General features: G+C 42.2%; 1 protein-coding gene across 3 annotated transcripts; it reads right to left on the reverse strand.

Annotated features, from left to right (window-relative positions):
- Positions 1–5: 5 nt before the first annotated feature.
- On the reverse strand, positions 6–23,985 carry Pms2 (PMS1 homolog 2, mismatch repair system component). Of its 3 annotated transcripts, none has more exons than XM_006982656.4 (15): positions 23,738–23,985; positions 21,444–21,583; positions 20,223–20,309; positions 19,965–20,067; positions 18,897–19,080; positions 16,853–17,020; positions 15,975–16,072; positions 14,327–14,426; positions 12,191–12,275; positions 10,559–10,714; positions 8,197–9,058; positions 6,271–6,438; positions 5,273–5,373; positions 4,949–5,118; positions 6–1,047 (listed from the first exon to the last, which is right to left on the reverse strand). In XM_006982656.4, exons 1-15 carry the CDS (start codon positions 23,758–23,760, stop codon positions 904–906), a joined length of 2,589 nt encoding a protein of 862 aa, XP_006982718.3. In that variant the 5' UTR covers positions 23,761–23,985; the 3' UTR covers positions 6–903. The 3 variants fall into 3 exon arrangements, with proteins under 3 accessions (XP_006982718.3, XP_015856703.3, XP_042123796.2); XM_016001217.3 differs by having other exon boundaries at positions 21,444–21,578; positions 23,738–23,897; XM_042267862.2 differs by lacking the exons at positions 19,965–20,067; positions 20,223–20,309; positions 21,444–21,583; positions 23,738–23,985 and having other exon boundaries at positions 16,853–16,968; positions 18,897–19,036.
- Positions 23,986–23,990: the final 5 nt, after the last annotated feature.

The following is a 23,990-nucleotide window of genomic DNA, read 5'->3' on the forward strand; positions in this document are numbered from 1 at the left end:
AGGTGTGGTGGTGCATATCTTTAATCCTAGAACTCAAGAGGCAGAGGCAGGAGAATCTCTGTGAGTTCAAGGTTAGCCTGCTCTATATAGCAAATTCCAGGTCAGCTAGGGCTACATAGAAAGACCCTGTCTCATTCCTTCTCATTCCTGTCCCCAAAAGTGATCCCAACTCCTATTCAGCAGTTTCTTTCTAACCAAGAACCCCTTTTTTAATATGAGTCAGGTTTGAGAGCTACTGATTTCAAAAGACCATAATTGTTAATTTGAGTGTGTGATGCACACTTGTAATCTTAGTACTTGGGAGGTGGAGGCAAGATCAGTTCTAGGCCAGCCTTGGATACAAAATAAGTTCAAGACAAACCTGAGTTACATGAAACTGTCTCAAAACACAGGGGGTTGGGGTGGAAGAGAACAAGAAAGTAAATAAATAAGAATTCAACTATCATTGAGGGCTGAAAGCTGCAGACTACAATACCCCCAGCCAGAGGGAAGACTGCTAACTTCCAAAGGGCTCTCCCTGTTTTTCTAAGACATATCTTTGCACACCCATCCCCAAACACATACACACACACAACACACACATGCACACTCAAATTGCAGAACAATAACTGCAGACATGGTGAAAGGGCTTAAAAAATTCTTTTTCCTTTTTGGAATGGAGTCTCATTAATGTAGCTCAGGGTGGTCTCAAACTCCTGGCCTCAAGGGAGCCTCCCACCTGGGTCTCCCAAGTAGCTGGGCTGACGGCACATGCATGCCACCATGCCTGGCTTAACACTGTTTCTAAGTGGGTCTGATACATTACAATAGCACGTCAATTTCTGAACAGTGATAACAGGTTACTTAAAAACCCGTCTTTCCAAGACCAAATCATCTGTAATAAACTCTGTCCTACAAGCAGTATCACTTCTGAGAAATGACATCCAGATTTGCAATGTGCCTCATGGTTGGCCTTCCATGGGGACAGTTCCAGGGGTGGTCCATCTCACCCATGTGGGTGATGAGCTTCTTCATCTCCTTTGTATTGAGAGCAGTTCCAATCATCACCTGAGTAGGAGACAACAAGAGAGAGTTGGACTGAACTTTGTTAAAACAGTCTTCAGAAGCACAGGGTTCCTAAGATGAGACCAGACAAGATCACAGCTCAAAAACATTTCCTAAGAACCTTCCCCCAGAGGTCCCGTCTTCTGACAGCTCAGCGCTCCACATTTCTGTTGAGCTTCCGGCCTTCACAGCTCAGGCTTTAGTGGCATAACCTCTCAAGAAATGAATCAGCAGCCAGCCCCCTTCTCTCAACAGTTCCACATGACTTCACTTTTCTCCTCTCACCCTGGCAACCAGAGTGGTTTGGAGTGCCTCTCCCTACTCAGGAGGTAGCAAGGAATTTTATTATTTATTTAATTTTTTTGTGTGCATGTGCATGCATGCATGTGTTCGTGTGTGTGATTGTGAATGTGTGGGTGCACGCATATGCACACTTGCTCATGGAAACCAAAAGTTGACACTAATGTCTATCACGGTCTACCTTAGTTTTTGAGACAGGATTCTCTCATTGAACCTGTATCTCATTATTGTGGCTAGACTAGCCAGCCAGTGAGCCCCTGGGATTCACAGGATTCCCCAGAGCAGGGATTACAAATATACACCACAACTTGCCGTTTAATATGAGTGCTGGGAATTTGTATTCAGGCCCTCATGTGTGTACAGAAAGCACCTTACCTGCAGTGCCATCATCCCAATCCTCAATTCTTTTTTGCCCCCTGGAAGATAGGGTCTTATTATAGTTAACCCTGGCTAGCCTGGAACTCACTACAGAACAGGCCAGCCTTTGCAATGACCCTCCTGCCTCTGCCTCCTGTGTGCAGGGATCATGGATTTGAGTCACCGTGCCAGAACAACAGTTCTTTTCAAAAGTCTGTCAGGTACTCACTGCTCTTTCTAGCTCTTCCTTCACGCAAGTAAAAGCCTGGGTCCTTGCCTAATGTGCCAGCCTATCTGTGGTGGTTTGAATGAGAATGGCTTTGTAGGCTATATATTTGAAGGGTTGATTCCCAGTTGGTGTTGAGGAAGGAATAGATGGTGTGGTCTTATTGGAGGAGGTGTGTCCCTGGAGGTGGGCTTCAAGGTTTCCCCATGCCAGGCCCAGTCTCTCCTCTTTCCTCTCTCCCTCCCCTCTCTCTCTGCTGCCTATAGATCTGGGTGTGGGCTGTTAGCTACTGCTCCAGTGCCATTTTCCCCACCACGATGATCATGGACTCATCCTCTCAAACTGCAAACAACCCCCCATTTAAATACTTTCTCTTATAAGCTGCCTTGGTCATTGGGTCTCATCACAGTAACAGAACAATAACTAAGATAATACTCTAGCATGCAACCATCTTCTCCTCCACACTGGCACACCATCCCCATGTGCATATGCACAAAGCAAGTTTCAAAACCAGAGAACTAGCTCTCCCTGTGCTTGGGACTTGCTTTCCCTATATCTTTTTGCAAGTGCTCCCTCCTTCAGGCTCTTGCTCAAATGCCCTACCTGCTCTCAGTGAAACAGCATATTTGTTTCTCTCTCCAGAGCATGAAGAGCTTGGTGACACGCATGTGACAAGTAGATGTACAGTACACCCCAACATCCTAAGACTGAGAATTAGGAGAGATGGGCATGCAGACAGGCCTACACCCGTCTGTTGTCATCTTTCTTCCTAGTATAGCACAGCAAGTGTCCACCAGGTGTCAGCACAGTCCTAGCTAGGGACAAAGCAGTGCTCTGTCGCACTGGGGGCAGGAAGGCAATAAGCAAGTTAGCAAATGTCACATATGAAGTGACTGCAAACAGGAGGGAGCCAGGCATGTGGAGAGCAGTGGCAGTGGATCCAGGTGGGGTGTGGCAGGTGGAAAGGGCCTGAGGTGACAGCAGACGGTGATTACAACCCTTGGCTGTGGCTGGAACAAAGTGAAGGAAAAAGAGCTGGAAAGGCAGGCAGGGACTGGGATATACTACGTGGACAGCAGGAGACAGAAGATCCCATGAAGGTCAGTGCTAGAGACAGGGAGCTACAACAGTGTCTGCAGGGCAAGAGCAGAGAAGCAAGCATGCTCCAAGGCCTCCGTATGGCAGATACACAGAAGGGTAAAGTGCCTGGCGTGACTACTGTGGCACAGACCACCTGCTGTGACACTTTCACAAGATAGGATTGTTTTCTTCAACCACGTATTTGTGACTCAGAATCAGATCCAATCAGATCCTGGGCGCGAGCTCTCTGTCTCTGTCTCTATGTGTGTGTACATGTACATGTGTGCACGCTTCTGCTCACATACTAGATAAGTGCTCTATAACTAAGCCACACCAGCAGTCCACAAACAAAACTCTTTTCTGGGGGCTGGCTAAATGGCTCAGAGGGTAAAGGGCTTGCTGCACACGCCTGTCAACCTAGGTTTGATCCTCAGAATTCACATAAAGGAAGAACCAACTCTCCACAGTACTGTCCTGACCTCCATACACGCTCCATGGCATGTGCACACTCCTCCAAAACAAAACTTGTCCCTGAAGAAATTCCACCCAGTCTGAGAGCTGTGAATCATGCTGTCCAGTTAGGGTGACCATTGCTGTGATCAAACACCATGACCAAAAGCAAGTTGGGGAGGAGAGGGTTTATTTCACTCACAGTTCCATATAAAACTTCATCATGAGAAGCAGTGAGGGCAGGAACTCTCAAGCAGGGCAGGAACCTGGAGGCAGGAGCTGATGCACAGGCATGGAGGGGAGCTGCTTACTGGCTTGCTCATCATGGCTTGCTCAGCCTGCTTTCTATAAAACCCAGGACCACCAGCCCAGAGATGGCACCACCCACCATAGACTGGGCCCTTCCCTATCAATCACTAAATTAAAAAAAATGCCCCTCGGGCTTGCCTACAGCTTGATCTTATGGAGGCATTTTGATAACTGAGGTTACCTTCTCTCAGTTGACTTTAGCTTGTATCAAGCTGACATTAGATATCCAGCAAACATACTTTAGCCCAAACATCTTCCTCAAGCCCAAGACTGTCATATGTTGCTTTTCGACACTCTACTTACTGAACAATGGGCCTCGCATACAGGAAACCTAGAGCATAGCTCTTAGCCCGGTTTGCTCCCCAGAACTGCCATGCGCCCCGCCTCCCCAGCATCCAGGTCTGGCACCTCTCAAATTCAGCACACACTCTCATTATGAGCAGTAAGACTATGGGCTGTCCTCTGAGTGCTGCTCTGTTCTCACTCTCAGGCAGAGGCAGCCTCTGGTTTGCGGGATTACGATTTTTCTGTCAAGAGCATTCTTACCCATGAAGGCTTTATCTCCCGTCTCCTTGTTCACCACATTTTTCTGTGGTCACATGCTGTTTGAATTTTTGCACTTACTGGTATCTAAGGGGTCATTTATTTGTTCGTGTCTATTCCTCTCACCCACCTTACTTCTATATTCCCATACTTGGAACAGGACAGGAATTGCTGGATAATACAGGAATGTGGCCACGGGACAGGGCTGCACTGGGCTAATACCCAGCCGTCACTACCATTCCCCATACAAATCTGAGTGGCACAGGACACAGCACCAGTGTCAGCAAACAGCCCCATGGGACACTTGTGACTAAATGGCTCTACTGGAGTTTTGATGGTGTTGTCCCAGCCTGGAGGCAGGAAATCTCTCTCAATAGGGTCCAGAGATGAAGCAGGCACACACAAAGCTAACTGTCAGGCTCAAGAAAACTCTGAGATAAAACACTGTGTAGCATCTGCAGAGAATGGGCAGCAAGCCTGACGAATGCAGACTTGGCTGTCTTGCTATACCAGCAGACAACGCGGCTCTCTATATCGACAGCCATCATGGAGGTGCTTACCAACATAACCAAGCCAAGAGTGGAACTGAGAGCTCCCTTGGGCCCTCCAGACCCCAGGGGTGGAGCTTCTTTTACTTACAGACTTCCGACAGGCTCGAGAAGCAAACATCTGCCTGACTCTTGAGGGCCGGCACATGACCCCAGGGCTGTCACTTAGCATAAAGATCAGTTCATCTATGTCTTGGGGTCCAAAGGTCCAGTTTTTACTAGTTGGCAAGGAAATCAATTTAGCTCTTTCAGTGACTGGAGCTAAAAGAAAAAAAAATGAGGAGAATCTATTATTGGAGAAAAGCATTTTAGTTCATGGCTACTTCTAATGAAGACCCACACACCCAGAGGAAGGCAAGCACAATGCTTCTAAGCTTTAAACTTCGCAACCCTACAGTCCTAATGGTTAACTCACCATCCTCATCAATGACAAAATCAAAGCCATTCTTTCTGAATATTTCCAGATTTTCTATCAGCACAGCTTCATTGACAGCGGTTAAGTTCAGAGTCTGGGGCCTGGAAAACAGGAGACTCAAACTATAAACCAAGGCAAACATCTGCCTACAGAGCAGAAGGGAAAGCAAATGGCATTATTGTGGTTGGTTTGTAAAATGTCCCTTAAAAAGACCCACATGGACCAGATATGGTGCGCACACCTTTAATCCCAGACTTCTGTGAGTTCAAGGCCAGTCAAGGTTTGTAGTGAGACCTTGTCTCAAACAAACAAACGAACAAACAAACAAAAAAGCTCATACATACAAGGCTTCATAATTGTGCACCACTCTACACCAGGCCTAATATATTAAATTACTCTTCACCAACAGGATTTTCTGGCCATTCAGTGAACACCATCTCATACAGCTAAAAAGAGCTGATACCTAAAGAACAGATTAGGTGTGAGACCTCAGGCAAGTTGATTAACATCTCTGGGTGTGCGCCACTTTATTATGGTGAGATGGTGATGGCAACAGCAACTACCTTGTATGTCTGCTTGGATTAAATGGATAAACTGCTTCAACACAGTTTATCACATAATAGGTATTCAATCGATGGAAGCTATGACTATTATTATGTGAAAAGTATAAAAATGTGTTGCACCAGATGGGCAGTGGTGGCGCACACCTTTAATCCCAGCACTCGGGAGGCAGAGGCAGGTGAATCTTTGTGAGTTCGAGGCCAGCCTGGTCTACAGAGTAAGATCCAGGACAGCTAGGGTTACATAGAGAAACCCTGTCTTGAAAAACCAAAAAAAAAAAAAAAAAAAAAAAAAAAAAAGTGTTGCACAGATTATTATGGCAAAACCCAACATTTATACATACATGGATATAGAGATTGGTATAAGCTATTTCATCTCAGATGGTAGGAGGGATGTGAGACACAGCACTGGAAATCCCAAAGCCTGTGTGAACTCACGTGATAAGCCTCTGCACCTGGAGCACAGTGTGCTGCTGCAGCATCTCAAAGTTGTACTTCTCGTCCGCAGCATGCTGGTCCACCAGGAAGAGGTCCTCCTTCAGTTTGGTTATTATAAATCCCAGGTTAAATTGACCCAAGATCTCCATCTCTGCAAACATTGATTTACTGTAATACAAAACATTAGTTATAAGACATCGTTGAAGATTATTTCTGATTATAAACAGAATAATTTAAAAATAAAAGACAAAGTACTACAAAAGCACAAAATAGGAAAGCTAACAACTGTACTTTCTTTATAAACATAATTAACCATACATGAGGTGCTCCAGAGATGGCCTTGTGACTACTGTCAATAATTTGACGTGTGTTTCTATACCTCTGCTCGTACATGAATTTCATTTTTAAAAATGAAAACAGAAGTATGCATCTTCACTCCACTCTCCTTTTATCACTTAATACATCATAGGCTTCTATAATTTTTTTTGTCTGATACGGTTCTTACTATGTTGTAGGCTTTTGAATCCCTCCTCCTTCAGCCTGCCAAGTAGCTGAAATTATAGGTGTGTGCCAACAACACCCAACTTTAGATCTACTACTACTTTCTGTTATTCATCCTGACCTCCACTTCAGTCCTCCTGCTTCAACCTCCCAGGGGCTGGCTGGTCCTTCATTCTTAATGATACTGGAATCTAGTACATATGCACTATAGTTCATCTAATAAATTCTACCCTGAAAGATATTTGTTTCTAAACTCATAATGCACACAAGGCAGTAATAAAACCCAGAAGAAATGCTCATATGGTCCAGCTTCCAGGGCAAAGCACAGTAAGGACAGTGATATGGAACCAACACTTGATCAAAAGGTGACTAGCCAGATGCCCTGGGGAACTATCTCAATCTGCTCTGATTCCCAGGATGATGATCTGGAGGAGAAGTCTGTACTAGTTTAATGACCTGGGTTAACAGAACTTTTGGCAGGTCTCTTTCTACAATGGACAGAATCTGGAGTCAGGCATGGTGGTACACATCTGTAATTCCAGCACTAAGGAGATTAATACAAGACTAAATTCAAAGTCATCCTGGGCTACATGAGAAAATCCTGTTTCAAGAAACCACACACACACACACACACACACACACACACACACACACACACACACACAAAAACAAACAAACAAACAAACAAACAAACAAAAAAAAACAACAACAAAAAAAACACCAAACCAAACCAAACCAAACCAAAACAAACAGAAAGAAAAACAAAGAAAGAAACAAAAAAAAATCAAAACCAAAACAAGACAGAAAACTTGCTGCACATACTTGTAATCCCAGCAGTTGGGAGGCAAAGGCAAGAAACACGATCAGTAGTTCAAGGTCATCTTTAGCTACAACAGTGAGTTTTGGGCCAGCATGGATTTTATGAGACCCTGTCTCAAAAAACAAAAACAAAACCAGGAAACCTGACATTGACTATGTGAAAGGCAAGAAGTTAGTGAATAGAAATATCTTTGCCAAAGGGATTAGAAAGCAAGTGAACAATCTATGGGGCCAAAATCAACCCCAAATTCAGTATCAGAAGTGGAGAAAGGGGAGCAACGAGGAGGAAGGGAGGGAGAGAGAAAGAAACACTGGTTAGTCTATCGGGGCGTTGTGATGGTGGAGAAGCCCGTGTGTTGGACTGTCCTCAAGCCATAGCCAGATCCTGATGCTGAGGGAGAGCCACACTTGAGTCCAATGCCAGAAAAGAAGATAACATCTACACAGTGCAACGAACGAAGACATCCAGGACACCCGGAAGAGCCAACTCTAAATCTCTACAAAGTCAGCCTCTGGCTCAGTCAAAATAACCAATCACAAGCCTGACCAAAATACCATTAAGAACAAACAGTACCTGACCAAAATACCATTAAGAACAAACAGTACCTAATCTCTTTTCTGAGTTCATCTTCTGCCGCTTGATTTTCTCCAGGGCAAATCTTGGCCCTAAATTTCCTGTAACTCTGCTCACTTTCATTCTGCTGCTTCTGGTGCTGTAACTGTTTCATCCGTTTAGCTAAGGAACTCATAGAAAAGTTCAGGAGCACTATTTTCTTATTAATTTTCACAGCTACATCAACCTGAGCTGCTGAGGTGTTCTGAGTATCAAGCAACCTTGGAGGAATGTCAGTATTTGAAGGCCTTTCTTCCGTCTTGACACGCTTAGCGTTTGAGGAAGAGTGAGGAGTTGGTGGAGGCAAAGCTGTACATTTATATTTGCTATCTTCTTGCTTCAAATGGTGTCCTGTACCTGAAAGATGGCAGTCCATTCCAAGTAACTGCTCACCACAGTCCATGGTTTCCTGTGAAGATCTGTCTTCTGGAGAGCTCGCTGTAAAGTCACTGCTAACGCTACTGGCCACTTCTGGGGTGCTAAACCCTTCCTCAGAGCTGGCTGAGGTGCTGCTGAGCCCTGAGTCTTTTTCTATTTTCACTCTGTCCATACAGTCACCAGGGCTCTCCTTGGGACTCACCACTTTGTCCTGGGAGCCACACAGACCTCTATAAGAGATGAGGTTCGAAGGACAAGAAGATGGTACACCCCTTTTCTGATGTGGATAATTCTGTCTCAGTTCAGGGGTCACTGGGCCCCAAGACTTGGTCTCTGTGGTAGGATGAAGAGAAAAGGCCTCTCTCAGCCTGGAAATGGATGCTACCCTTTTCTCATCTGCTGTGATCTTCAATGAATTATCTTGCTTTCCTGACACAGGCTTTTCTATTTCTTCTGTGTGCATCTTTACTAAGTTACCTAAGCAGAAAGGAACAGAGAAGAGTATCAGTGAGGTACTATTGAAGGGGAACAAGAGGATTATTTTTTACATGAACAGGCATTTCACAGAGGAAGAGGCCAAACTACAAATAAAATACAGCAACACTGGCCAGAACCCATCTTAAAGGGGAAGTAAAGAAACATAAATGTGTGCACATCTGTGACCCAGCTCTGTTCCTCCATCAGAAATGCCTATCACACTGAGCATGAGTAGCCAATCATCCCTGCACTGAGGCAGCTATGATAAGAAGACAGAGAATTGCAGCCTAGCCTGTGTGGGACATAGAGAGACCCTGTCTCATAGAAACAAAGCCAGGGCTGGAGAGATGGCTCAGCAGGCAACAGTGCTTGCTGCTTTTCTAGAGGATTTCAATTCAGTTCCCAGCACCTGTGAGGGCAGCTCATAACCTCTATGACTCCAGCTCTGAAGACTTCCAGACTCTCTGAGTATCTGCACTAATATGGCAGACACATACATGCACAAAGATACTTTTTTTTTAATCTTAAAAAAAAAAACAACCAAAAAATTAGCAAATACTTATGCTTCCTAGAAGATGTCTGAGGGTGCTCATGACAGCTCTTTTCTATAGCCTCACACTGGAAGTAACTTGAATACCCACACACATAACTGTTGATATTTGACTTGAGTGAAATACTATATAGCCATGAGAATGAATGAACGAGTGAATGACCACATATGGCTTTGATGGACCCTATATAAAGTAATTACAAGACAGTACAGACTAAATGACTCCATGTCTCCCAGTGTCAGCCTGTTTCTGTATCTCTCCCACTCTTGTTATAGAGCCATAGCTAGGACAGAACTCACTATGTAGACCAGGCTTGCCCTCAACTGTGGGAGATCTTCCTACCTTAGTTTCACAAATGCTTGGATTACAGGCATGTGTCATTACACCTGGACTTCATAAACTTTTTTTTTTTTGGTTTTTCAAGACAGGGTTTCTCTGCGTAGCTTTGCGCCTTTCCTGGAGCTCACTTGGTAGCCCAGGCTGGCCTCAAACTCACAGAGATCCGCCTGGCTCTGCCTCCTGAGTGCTGGGATTAAAGGCGTGTGCCACCACCGCCCGGCATAAACTTTTAAAGAAGTGTTTATGTGATAGTGTGTGTGTGTGCACATGCTATGAGTGTGGAGATCAGGACAACCTCAAGTGACAATCCTCACCTTCCACCTTGAGACTTTTTTTTTTCAAAGATAGGGTCTCACTATGTCTCCCTGGTTAGCATGGAATTTGCTATGTAGACCAGGCTGGCCTTGAACCTACAGAGATCTGCCTGTCTCTCCCTCTGAGTGCTGAGATTAAAGTTGTGCAGCACCATTTACAGCCTCTAATATACTTTCTACTGTGACATTTTCTCTTAACAGAAAGATTCTACTTCATGTCAAAAGTCACCATGAGAAAAAAGTCAGTATCACAATGACTACAACTTTTGAAGGCTACATCACTGTGTTTTTCTTACCTTCAATGTCCAGCAGTGACTGCTGGTTGACATTAAGCTTGTTTGCATCGCTGTCGAACATTCCTATCAAGGAGGTCTTTAAAATTGCCAGCAAAAGCTTCTCCTCCTGTAGTAAAATTTGCCTTTTATCTGGAGTCACATTAATATCAACACATTCTAAGGCAAAGAATAATACATATGCTTAAGCTCGCCTTTAGCAATATGATTTTAACCATTTACTATTTCATTCATTTGTACTATTAATTAAAACCAGTCAAGATTAAAATAATGATGTCCAGACTAGCATTCATAAACTATAAAATTTCTTTTTTGGGTATATACACATGTATGTATATGTGCACAAATGTGTGGCTGGACATACATGTGTATGTATGGAGGCCACAGGTTGACAACAATTGCTTATCCACCTTATTTTCCAAGATAGGGAACCTCACTGAGCCCGGAGCTCACTAATTTGGCTACACTAGTTGGGAAACAGCCCTAGCTATCCTCTTACTGCTGCCTCCGGGCACTGAGATTACAGGCGTGCGCAGCTGTACTCAGCTTTTTACGTGTGCTAGGTGGGGATCTGAACTATGGTCCTCACACTTGCCCATTAAGCACTACCTATTGTGCCATCTCCCCAGTCTATAAAGTTACCTTTTTAAATAAAGGAGGAAAATAATAATCTTATCTCTATTTTTAAAATATTTGTTATTATAGCACCATCATCATCATGTTTAGACAGTGCCTCGTGCAGCCCAGGCTGATCTTGAACCTGCTATGTAGCTGAGGATTATGGGACAGCTACCCTGGAGTACAAAGTGCAGCAGCAGAAACAAGAGCCACTACCTCAAGCTGAAGAGAGGGCTTAGAGTTTGAGAGCACACACTGCTCTTCCAGAAGACCAGACTTTGATTCCCAGAACCCACATCAGGGGCTCAAAACCACCTGTAACCACAGCTCTGTCAATACCTCACACCTCTGACCTCTGTAGGTACCTGCACCATGTGTGTGCACATGCATGTGTACACAGATGCCCACGGGGTGGAGGAGGGTGCTGGATTTCCTGGAGCTAGAGTTACAGGCAGTTATGAGTTGCCTGACGTCAGTGCTGGAACCAATCTCCAGTGCTCTGCAAGAGCAGCAGGAGCTCTTACCCACTGACCCATTTCTCCAGCCCCCCAAATTATGTTTTTTTTTAAGTACTTTTTAATGACATGGAAAATACAATGTTCATATCTACAAATTAAGATAAAGATTATTTTCTTCCACAAATGTTAATGTGTATGAGTGCATGTTTGCACACATGTGCATGTCTATTTCAAAAAAGGCATACACACATATAAAAGTAGATAGAAAATGTGGATCTAAATAAGTCAGAATTAGCAACAAAAATTACATATGAAATTAACTTTTCAAAATCAAGGAGAACCTGTAAGTACACTTATACTTTCTCCCTTTGTTCAAGTTTAAAGTTATGTTTCCTAATAATACAATAAACAGTGTTTTAAGTAGGATGCAGGATGGTCATTATAAAAAGTAAAATTACATGATTATCAGCTATTTTCTATTCAGTCATATCAGAGCTTTATAATTTCATTTTATAAAGAAATAGTCCAAAGTTTTTATTGAAACCTCAATGGAACTTACCTGAATCAACGGAAATGTTAAGAACAACACATGGATACTGATGTCGATTATACATGTGATAAACCTCATTTACAAGTTTAGAGACCTGTCCAAGAAACAAAGATGAGAGAAAAATAAATGTTCTGTCCCTACACTGTTCTAACAACAACAAGCTATTCTAACCTATCATCAAAGTGATCTATTTCTAGTAAGCTTTATTAAACTTACACGGCATTAAAACAATTTTTTCCATTGTAGCCTACCTAAGGATAACTTTGATCCTCCTGCCTCCACCTTGAGTGCTGGGATTGTAGGTAGCCATACACCACCACTCCTAGATAACTGCAGTGCTAGAGATGAAACCAAGGCTTTGCAAGCACTCTATTAATGTATGCATTGTATGCAGTAAACTGCATATTCTTCACTATAACACTTAGCTAGGCCTTAACATACAGACCCCAAATCCCAGGTACTCAAGAGGCTGAGGTGGGAAGATGGAAAGTTCAAGGCCAGCTTGGGTTACAGAGTGAGTTCAATGTCAACCAGGATAATTTAGTGAGACCTTGTCTAGTCTCACCGGAAAAACAAAAAAAGGAAAAAGAGGGTTGGGGAAATAGCTCAGTGATACAACACCTGCCTAGAATGTGGGAGACCCTGGGTTCAATATTCAGCACCGATAAAACAACAAAAACCTCTACAATTTGATGTCTTAACACAGTGTAAATATAGACATATATACATATGCACACTTGTGAAGGTATCCTACAATCAAAATAACAAATATATACACTATTGGAAAAGTTTCCTCACAGTCTTCAAAGGGATTTGTTTGTTTCAGGGGCTTGCTATAACAGTTGTCCTCAAAATCTTATTGATCTTCTTACCTCAGCCTTCCCAGTACTAGAATTTCAACAAGAACAAACACACCTTGCTAAAGGGCTCTGTAGGTAAAGAGACTAGATAAATAGACTCCGAAAACTCAATCTTTCCAACCCAAAGATGGTCTTCAAGAAATTTCTGCCAGGTATGGTGGTAGACACTTAGAATCCTAGTATTTTAGAGGCTGAGGCAGGAAGACTGAGATAGGTAGGTAGGTAAGATGGATGGACAGACAGAATCCAGGTGCAGTTCAATGTGTGTAAAGCATGTTCAAGTGTACTTAGGTACATAGTTATAGGATATTATAATGCAATTATTAAATGACATTAGAGACAAATCATGCTAATTTTAAAATGTAGAAATTGAGTCACACTCAGAATGCAATCAAATTTTAAAGTGTCACTAGGAAACAAAATATCACCGAGGTCATTATTACTAAGGATGCAAAGTCAGAACCAAGTCATTAAAGCCTCTTAGGGACACTGGATAATCGGTTCAGTCTAAGGCACAGCTAAATCTGGGTCCATATTTTCCTGTAAAATTCACAAAGGGAAGAGAAAACACACAAATGCATGTGGTCAGTCTGCAATAAAAAGTTTTTGGAATGTCTACTTTCTTTCAGTCGTGATAGGTTTTTGGTTTTTCCAGACAGTGTTTCTCTGTGTAACAGAGAGTTTTTATGATAGTAACTATATTAATAAGTAATTTTATACACACATAAAACTGAAACAACTGTAGACTTTCCTAAATTTGTAAGATAAGGTAATTTAAAAAAATTTATTATCCATTTTCACGTGTATGGATGTTTTGCTTGCATTATGTCTATGTGTCATGTATGTGCCTAATGTCTAAAGCAGTCAGAAGAGGGTATCAGATCGTCAAGAGACTGGAGTTACAGACAGTTTTGAGCCGCTATGTGGGTGCAGGGAACCGAACACTGGCTGCTCTGAACCACTGAGTCATCTCTCCAGTCCCCAAGTAATATCATTTTAAAGGCATGTTTCTGAGGCAGCTCCAAGTAAATTCATATGTCTGTATCAGACAGTCACGAGGAGCTGGGGGACAGCTAAGTCTAGAATGTTTGCCTTGCATGCAGGAAGCCCTGGGCTAAAGTACCACATAAACCAGGCATAGTGGTCCAAACCTGTGGTCCCAGCACTCAGAAGGTGGAGGTGGAGGAGAACCAGATGTTGAAGGCCAGTCCTGGCTACACAGTGAAGTTTGAGGCCAAACAGGGCTATATGAGTCTCAAAACAAGCAAGCAAACAATGAGAATACCTTTGCAGGGTCACAAGGACGCTGATTGATGAAGAAAAACTGTCTGTCTGTGGAGCTCCTTCCAGTTCCATGTGTACAGTGTGAAATGAAGCCTGAAATGCTGTCAAGAGGAATACAGGAATGACGGGTCTGGCATGAAAAAGGTTGCAACAGCACAGGAAACTTTCTTCGACCCTTTTGAGGCAGTCTCACCATGTAGTTCATGATCTCACGATCCTCGTGCCTCAGCCCTGAGTGCTAGGATTCCAAGTGTGCGCCATGGTACCCAGCTTATCACAGAGCACATTCTTAAAATCAAGTCAGAATAGACTTGATTTTAGTGACCCGCTCATCGGGATGAACCCCACAAGAATAATCAGCCACATATTCCCTTTCGTTGTAAAGGTTGTTCTCAGGGCAAGGAGGACAGCTCGGTCAGTAAAGTGCTTGTTGTAAGCACTTAGACTTCATTAGATCCCAGAATCCACATTAAAAAGAAAAAAAAAAAAAAAATCAAAGCACTGTGGTCCACCCACACTTGAAATCCCAGTGCAGGGGAGTAGAGACAGGCATATCTCCGGGGCTCACTGGCCAGTCAGCTTAGCCCACTTGAGGAATTCCAGGTTCCTGAGAGAGATCCTATCTCAAAAAATGGGTGGATGGTGCCTGAACAACGACAATAGAAATTGGATCTTTGGCCTTCACGTGCATGAACACACACACACACACACACACACACACATGCACACACACAAAACCTGTTTAGTCAGCCTCCAACACACACAGATAGAGAATTCATTCTCTACAGGCACAAAATTAAAAATACAATAAAATATTTGGGCTCCCCAACATGAACTTTTATGTAAGTACATAAGGCCTTGGTGAGTTTCTTGCTCTGTAAGAGCCCCATCCCAGGACTGTAAAAACCTTCACTTATAGAGATGTCCACCTGTGCCAGCTAGTTTCTGTCAACTTGACACAAACTCAAATCGCGTGGGAAGAGGGAATCCAATGGAGAAACTGCTTCCATCAGGTTGGCTCGTGGGCATGTCTGTGGGGCATTTTTTGATTAATGATTGATGTGGGAGGGCTCGGCCCACTACGGTAAGTGCCACTTCAGGAGGTGGGCCTGCGCTGTCAAAGCAAACTGACCGAGACTCGGGAAGTGAGCCAGGGAGCAGCGTCCTGTCTCGGCTTCCCTTGATAGCTGTAAGCTGTAAGGTGAAACAAGCTCTCTCCTCCCCAGGCTGCTTTTGGTCAGCTGTTTATCACAGAAATAGGAAACAAACTAGAACGCCATCTTTGCAATTTTATGATAAGCCAAAAACAACAGCGATCTTCATGGAGCAATCCTCCTTATGGAAGGATTCCATATTTCATACACTAAACACAATAGAGCTGGACAAATAGAGCCCAAAGGTCAAACATTGTACATAAAATAATTAAAAATTATTCTAACTAAAGTAGACTAATTTAACAGAAAACCCTTTTAAATGTAGCAGTCACCCAGCTACTGTTTGAATTAAGTTAAGACACTGTCTTTTTGATGCATTCTTTCTTAGCAGTACAATCACTTTACACCTTATAATCACTATTCAAACAAACAAACATAAACCATCCCCTCAGGAAAAGTGGTTGTAGTTTTCCTGGCAGCCATCAATGTACTTACTGGAAAAGATTATGTGGAGTCTTAGAAGGGCTCAGGCCATACTCTTCACAAACAGAGTCACTAGGGGGCAGCTGAACAAAAGGAATGAGGCTTTGCAACTGAAAGAAAGCAAGAGTAATGGGTATTCCTAAGACAGAAGGCACCAAACTTCAGGAAAAATACAGTATGTTTTCTTTCCAGGTCAAGCTATACTTCATGAAGAGTATAGATAGATAGATAGATGATAGATAGATAGATAGATAGATAGATAGATAGATAGATAGATAGATGATAGATAGATAGATAGATAGATGATAGATAGATAGACAGACAGAGATAAATGATAGACAGATAGACAGACAAATAAAAAATAAAAAAATAAAAGATTATTGAAAACTACTTTGTAGTGCTATAATGACTTCAATTTGTTTACTAGAAAAATGAATCACCTGAGCACCTACTTTATGACATTACGTTTTCAGAAAGAGAGACAAAAAATATTAAAGGACACAGTATTTCATTCTCTAAGAATAAAATTTTAAAACTCTTCAGCTCCCAGATGTTAACTGTAGCATACTTAAATATCTCTTTTTGGGTTTTAGTCTCTGTAAGGACACCAAAACCTGCTACAATCACTAGAGCAATCACAATCTCAAGGGGCTGAAAAGATGAGGCTCGGGGGCTAAGAGCACATACTTACTACTCTTCCCAGACCTGAGTTCAGCTCCCAGCACTCACGTCAGGTGGCTCACAATCACCTGTAACTCCAGCTCCAGGGGGATTTTACACCCCTGACCTCTGCAGCACCAGCAGTGTGCATGCCCCCTACACATACATACACATAATTAAAATAATACATCTAAAAAACAAAACATTTTCAGTAGCTGGCCAGCCCCTACCTGCTTCTGTCCAAACACAGAGCCGATATTTTCCTTCATGCTGGAGCTTCCGCTTGTGCCCACCACAGGTTGTCGTTTTCCTTGTCCAAGCTGATTAGTGCAACTTACACGGATGCCTGTTGAAATGACACAGTATGCCTGTAAGACCTGGACCATCTTGGCATACTCCTGTTTGAGAAACACAAATAAAAGATTACTTTGATCTTACAGGAGTTGCATGCTACACTTCCAACATCCAACTCAAGTTTCTACGCAGCCTTGAAAACAAAACAAGGGGAAGAATCACTGACACCAGGACCTATGCAGAATCATCCCATATATGCTGTAAAATGAGACTTGGCTCTGGCTCCAGGGCAAGAAAGACTTTGACCCCAAACATAAGGTGGACCAAGACAGAGGACTCAAGATGTTGACCTTTGGTCTCCATATGCATACACAGAAAGCACATTTCTAAGCCAGGTGTGGTGATTGCATGCCTATAATTTTAGAAATTCATGAGGGTTAAGTAGGAAGATCATGAGGTCCAGGCCAGCCTGGACAACAAAGTGGAACCCTCTCCCAAAAACTAAAACAAGTGCATGTCCTCTGAACTTAGAATGCTTCGTTTTTCTGCCCATACCTCTTGGATCCTGGGAATATAGGTGTGTGCCTCCATCCTGGCTCTTTTATTGTTTTATAAGAAATTTTGTCCTTGTATAAAGATTGACATAAACATACAAAGACAAATTAAAAAAATGCTCACTAGTTGGGCATGTTAGCTATCATGGTTACTTGATACATGGGTACATGATAACAAGTTGGCTTGTTCTGTAAGGTCTCTATCAAGTTGACACAGTCTAGAGGCATTTTGGGAAGAGGTATCCCCAACTGAGAAAATACACCCAACAGACGCTCTGTGGGGGTAGTTTCTTGATCAATGACTGATGTGTGAGGGCCCATCTCCCTGGGGGTGGTGCCACTTCTGGGCACGTGGCCCTGGATAAGAAAGCAGGCTGATTGAGCTATGGGGAACAAGCCAGTAAGCAGTATTCCTCTATGGTCTTTGCTTTAGTTTCTAAGCTGGCTTCCCTTCATAACAGACTTAATCAGGACACATAAGCTGAAATAAGCCTATTCCTCTCCAAGTTGCTTTTGATCATAGTTTTTTCTTTTTTATCATACTAATAGAAAGCCTAACTAAGACAGTGGCCCACATCTGTAATCCTAGCATTTAGGAAGCTGAGTCAGGAGGATCATCTTGAGTTTGAGGCCAGTCTGGGCTATGTAGTGAGTTTCAGGTCAGCCTATGCTATAGTATGAGATCCTGTCTCAAACATGAAAAAAACAAACAAACAAAAAAAACAAAAACAAAAAAAAACTAAACCAAACAAAAAGAGGTTCATTAAAAATAAAGAAAAAAAAAATACTGTTTGTTGAAATAAGTAACTTAAAAACGTAGAAACAGGGCTGAAGAGTTGGCTCAGAGGTTAAGAGCATTTGCTGAGACCCACATGGTGTCTCACAATCTTTTGTAACTTCAGTCCCAGGAGACCCAACGCTTTCTTCTGACCGCACATCAGGCACACATGTGGTGTACAGACATATATGTAGGCCAAACATTCATATTCATACACATAAAATAAAAAATAAATTAAGCAAACCAACAAACCCTTAGAAACAAGTGAAGCAATCATTAGCAAGGAGCTAATTGAGTATATCTATATCATGGAAGAATAATGAAAAGATAGTACAAAGTTACCAAAAAAGGTAATTATAATATATGAAAAGTCAGTTGTACAATAGTGTATATGGCATGATCCTGTTTCAGTAAACCACAGCTGGGCACGGCGGCACACACCTGTAATTCCCCCGTTTAGGAGATGGAGGTAGGCGTTGACAAGTAAAGGCCAGAACAGACATAATGAACCAGTCTCAAAAACAATTTTTTTTTTACATTTTTAAATTAAAGGAAGAAAATTAACTGATAAACATCTTTGATAAATTTCTTTCTCATATACTACATTAGCAAAACTTCTGAAGGCTGGGATTGTGAATTTACCAATACCTTTTTAATATTCCTTTGAAATTCTTTGTGACGCACAGGTAGTGTATAAAACAAGTGCTGCACGCTGACTGTTGTTCCTTTGGGTCGTGGGTAGGGAGTTTTCTGGGTGATTTTCCCATTGTGATCTAACACCAGTCGAGTCCCAATGCTTGCAGACACATGGCAGGTAGATATAGTGACATCACTGTAAGAGAAAGCCAGATGGCATGTCCAGTTAGAGATGCACAAGGGTGGCTGGGATGTGGCTCAGAAGTAGAGCACTTGCCTAGCACTTGCTTCAGACTCATAGATCAATCCCTAGCATTGCAAGGGTCTGTGTGGAGAAACCGAAGGAACTCACAGGGTTAGACACAGAAAACCTTTGCCTGCTTTCTTTTCTCTCAGAACTTTCTTGAAAAGGTGATATTCTTCAGAGACAATTTGGGTTTTAAGTAAGGAGTCACCATAACATCTAAAATTGGGCCCCAAAGGGTGGTGAGACAGTTTTATAAATGCTTTGTTCTTGTGAAAGATTTCATTTTTTAAGTTGAGTTGCAAAACGATGAACTCAAATTCTGTTCTCAAAGCTTTATTTCTCAATTTAGTTACTAACAAAACTTTTACGAAGAATCCAAAAGACATAACAACATCACTGTAATTAAATAGGGCTTTCATTAAATCTTTTCCTAAAAACTGAAAAGCTAAAATGATGGTACTCATAATTTACCACCTATGCATTACTTTATTTATTTTTGCAGTGTTACTGGTTGACCCCAGGCATCATGTATTGCAGGCAAGCACTCTGCTGCTAAGCTACACCCCCGGGCTCTGTGATACTTTAAGATAGTACATAACTGTTTTAAGATAGGCAGTGACTTTTTCACAATACTATTTGCTTCATTTCATTCCTGTATTTCTCACATTCCAGAAATATTATTAATCAGATTGGCAGTCAAATGAGAGAAATTCAGAAGTTAGTGTCAAGATATTTCAATAGTAAAGGGAAAACAACAATGATTCTAATCATGCTTATAAATGTTCAGAAGTTTTTACAGAAAGCATCAAATTGATGAGTATAATAAGCATCACCTCAGTGCACACAGTGAGCTCAGAGCTTCCCCCCGAAAGCCAAAAGTTTCAACCTGAGTCAGGTCGGCAAACTCTTGTATCTTAGAAGTGTGATGTTTCAGAGCTGAAAGAGAGTGGAAAGAAAGACCAAAAATCTCTTTAGTGATAGACCAAAGGACAGAGACAATATCTATCACAATATGTGGTGCAAAACAGTGTTACTCAAACTTCTGAGACACATGGAAACGATTACTTTAGTATTTGGAACATTTATCTTACCTAGACCTTCAAAGTTTTCTTCTTCTACCCCACATCCATTGTCTGAAACTTCAATGAGGTCCACCCCATAGTCTTTAAGCCTTATATCTAAAAAATTCAATAAAATAAATAAAAAATTTATTCCTCAATGATTGATTCATGCTAAAAGCTTTTGTGTTGACAGTGCAAACTCAGCAGTCATGTCTACACCTTTACTTAGAGATACTGCTATCATTCTGCAGGGTGTGCACATGTGTGTATTTGGTACTGAAGATCAAGCCCAGGACGCTACAGATGCTAGGCAAGCACTCTACAGTGGAGCCACAACCCTAGCCCTGCATGCTTTTGTTTTGAAAGTCCTTCTGGATTATTTGTAAACCCAGATTAAATAGTTGGTTTATTATTATTATTATTTCAAAAGGAATGCTTTTAATATAGTCATTAAGAAGAGGCTCAGGTTGGAGGGATGGCTCAGTAAGGCTAGGCTCACAACCAAAAATATAAGAACAGGCTCTGCAGTCAGAGCTCCTAGATCATATTTTATGGGCTTTATAGCCTCAATAAAACCAAATTCCTGGTACTTCAGTTTCCCTGTCTCTGTAACAGAGATAGTAATTCCCAAATCATAATAGTCTACATACTAAGTAAGACATTTCATATAAAATTTTTAGCACAATGTCTACACAGAGTGTTATTTAATTCTTATTTCCTAGCTAAATATTTGGCATGGAATTGCTGTATAACAGTTTTCTCTGATTTGAAAGATTCCTTACAGGATGGAGGGGGCTCATGAGACTCCGGAAGTCATTAAATGTCACAAGTCTGGGAAAGCTGAAACTCCAAAGCTGGCAGAGTTCCTGAGATGCAGCTTCCTGGGATCACCACTCAAGCTGGGGTAGGTGTTTTGGTAATACAGCTGCTTTTGAATTATTCATTATCTTGTAAATAACCCACCCTTCATCCATATTTGTCAGTAACATCAATAAATACTCATTAATTCACCAAGCTGGAATGAGGTACACCTGTTACTCTGGTCTGTCAGAGTTCCCTATCAATGGTGAATGGACCTGTGTGTGTTGCATTTCCCCAGGAAAAGTCTCTCACACAACAACTAAGTGCTAACTTCAAAATAATAATTATTAGTATGGCAATATTTGTTTTCTAATAATTCAGGAGTGTTTCTTAAATAAATAAATAACACAAATGATTATTTCTCGTTGCTTAAAACTGTTCCAGACTTACCAATACTGGTAGCACCAGCATCCACACTGTTTTCTATCAGCTCCTTCACAGCAGTGCTTAAACTGAGTACCACCTGCCCAGAACAAATTTGATGGACTGACTTCCCATCAATAGGCCTGATGGCCTTAGCAAGTTCTGTACTAAAAGAAATCATACAAAACACAAAACAAATATTTAGACAAAGCAGATAATTTATTTTCACTATGATAAATGATTCATCTGTTACTAGTTAGTCTAACCCATTCATTCATTCATTCTTTCTTTTCTTTCTTTCTTTTTTTTGAAATAGTTCCTCTGGGTAACAACCCTGGCTGTCCTGGAACTCACTAAGCAGATCAGGCTGGCCTTTAACTCTGGCCTGCCTCTGCCTCTGCCTCCTGAGTGCTGGGATTAAAGGTGTACACTACCACTGCCCCACCCCACTTGTTCTTTATATGAACACATTCACTATACTTGTAGATATGAATGTACTACAATCTTTAAACATCTGTTAACAGATATTTGAAACTATCCTATATTGAAATTCTAATTAAATTTACCTGGAGGAGACATGTTGTATTTCTTAAGCTACAGATCAATAAGGTTTTATGACAATGAGATCTTCAATCTTGAAAAGTTAAAGCAACATTTTTTCATTTGACACAATTTGTAAAAAGTTAAAGCTGCTTTTGGAAAATGAATCCAAATTCAAACTGCCTACATTGCTCTGAGGAAAGTCCTCAAAGTTCATGTTGGAGACAAAGGCTCTCTACATCGTCTACACAGCCCAGACTGGCGTAGAACTTCAGATCCTCACCTTGGCCTCCCAGATGATGGGATCACAGGCCTGCACTACTACACTTAGCTGTTCACATTTCTTGCCGCTGTGTTGGCGTGTCTCCAGTCTATCCATGCTTCCATCCGTTTTGGTTTGCTTTCTGTTTCTTTGGACACAGGGTCCAATCTAGCCCAGGATGGCCTCAAACTCCCTGTGTAGTCAAGTCTAACTATAAACTCCTGATTCTACTGTTTCCCCGCCACCACCAGTGCTGATTACAGGTGTGAGGCAATGGGCTTACTTCCCATCAGTTATTTTTGTAATCACAAATCCAGTCAAACAATCTCTAGGCTTAAATTTTTAGTGGTGCCCATTGTCCATCATATGAAAGTCTAGTCATAACTAGGTTCCAATTTACCATCATTAATTCTCTTATGGTTTAGTCACAGTAAAGAATGGTTTCCTGGCTATTAAAAGTTCCATTAAAGTATAATGGAACATCGCTTCCTTAGGGGAGAGCTCTTTGGGTATTTTCCATACGGTCTAACACATACTAGACTTCCAAAAAACCCTGATGAAATAAATAACAAACCTTTTTTCTCTTCATTCTACCTTGCAAAGAATCTCATTTGTTTGGCCCGGGGATGGTTTAATCACAGCACTCAGGCATCTGAGGTAGGAGGAGCCTGAGTTCAAAGCCCTATCTCCAAAACAAAACAAAACGTTTCACTTGTCTTTAACGTCTAACTGCATTGGATCTCATGTAAAATGCAAACTACCTAAAATTGGTTTATTCTGCAACAGGTCTATTTCTGGTACTTTGAGTGTGGGGAAATGGCAATATTTAAATACAGACAGCAAATTTGCATCTACAAATCTGTCACTGAATGTAATTGTGCTGGCTTTCGAAGATATGCTTCATTGACTTTGACGCCACATGTGAACAAGATGTCAGATACGCCGGGCGGTGGTGGCGCACGCCTTTAATCCCAGCACTCGGGAGGCAGAGCCAGGAGGATCTCTGTGAGTTCGAGGCCAGCCTGGGCTACCAAGTGAGTTCCAGGAAAGGCGCAAAGCTACACAGAGAAACCCTGTCTTGAAAAACCAAAAAAAAAAAAAAAAAAAAAAAAAAAAAAAAAAAGATATCAGATACATAGAAGCACCGCAACTTAATAAAACCTAAAAACAAACAAAAACTATTGACTGCAAAATTAGCGTCAGCCTTTGTTTGCCTCACTCTGCAAGTTCTCAATTATAAACATTCAAAAAACAAAACAAAACCCCAAAATCCGAATTCTGTTTACAGATATTTATTTTCATGCTCGGTTTTAAGTCCGCGGCCTGTGGCCCGAGGACGCCAAGGGATCGCCTGAGGCTTTCAGCTTCCTCACAGGGAACCAGGCCCAGGGTGAGGGGAACGCCGCTCTGAGTCCGCGAACTCGCCCCGCGCCTCAGCGACTTCCGGTCCCTTCCAGCAGGCCGAATACCGGGAACTTCGGAGAATGCACCCGGAGGGGAGACTGCAAGCCCGGCTCACCTCGCGCCCTCGGTTTGCTCCATGGACTTAGCACTCCTCCAGCCTCAGGAGCTGCGGGAGAGTTCGCGCCGCTGTTCTCGTGCACGCTCATCTCCTGGGGCCCCCATTGGCTGCGTTTGACACATAGCCCCGCCCCTTCCGGGAGGGGTGGCGAAGGTGTGCCAAGACCCCCTTACTACCGATTGGCTGCTTCAAAGGTCGAGTTGGTGACGTCAGAACGCCCCGGCCAATAAAGGCTCACAGATTTCATTTT

Source organism: Peromyscus maniculatus, chromosome 23, assembly GCF_049852395.1.
Source record: "Peromyscus maniculatus bairdii isolate BWxNUB_F1_BW_parent chromosome 23, HU_Pman_BW_mat_3.1, whole genome shotgun sequence".
NCBI lineage: Eukaryota > Metazoa > Chordata > Mammalia > Rodentia > Cricetidae > Peromyscus > Peromyscus maniculatus.

What these genes read in the sequence shown, in the direction of transcription:
- Pms2 (XM_016001217.3), bottom strand. Translation starts at nt 23,828, where the DNA reads ATGAGCGTGCACGAGAACAGCGGCGCGAACTCTCCCGCAGCTCCTGAG. An exon ending in TTCAAAGGAATATTAAAAAG is followed by an intron (nt 17,021 to 18,896) that starts GTATTGGTAAAT and finishes TTTCTCAAACAG; the next exon opens with GAGTATGCCAAGATGGTCCA. An exon ending in TTTTGTCATTGATGAGGATG is followed by an intron (nt 5,119 to 5,272) that starts GTGAGTTAACCA and finishes TTTTTCTTTTAG; the next exon opens with CTCCAGTCACTGAAAGAGCT.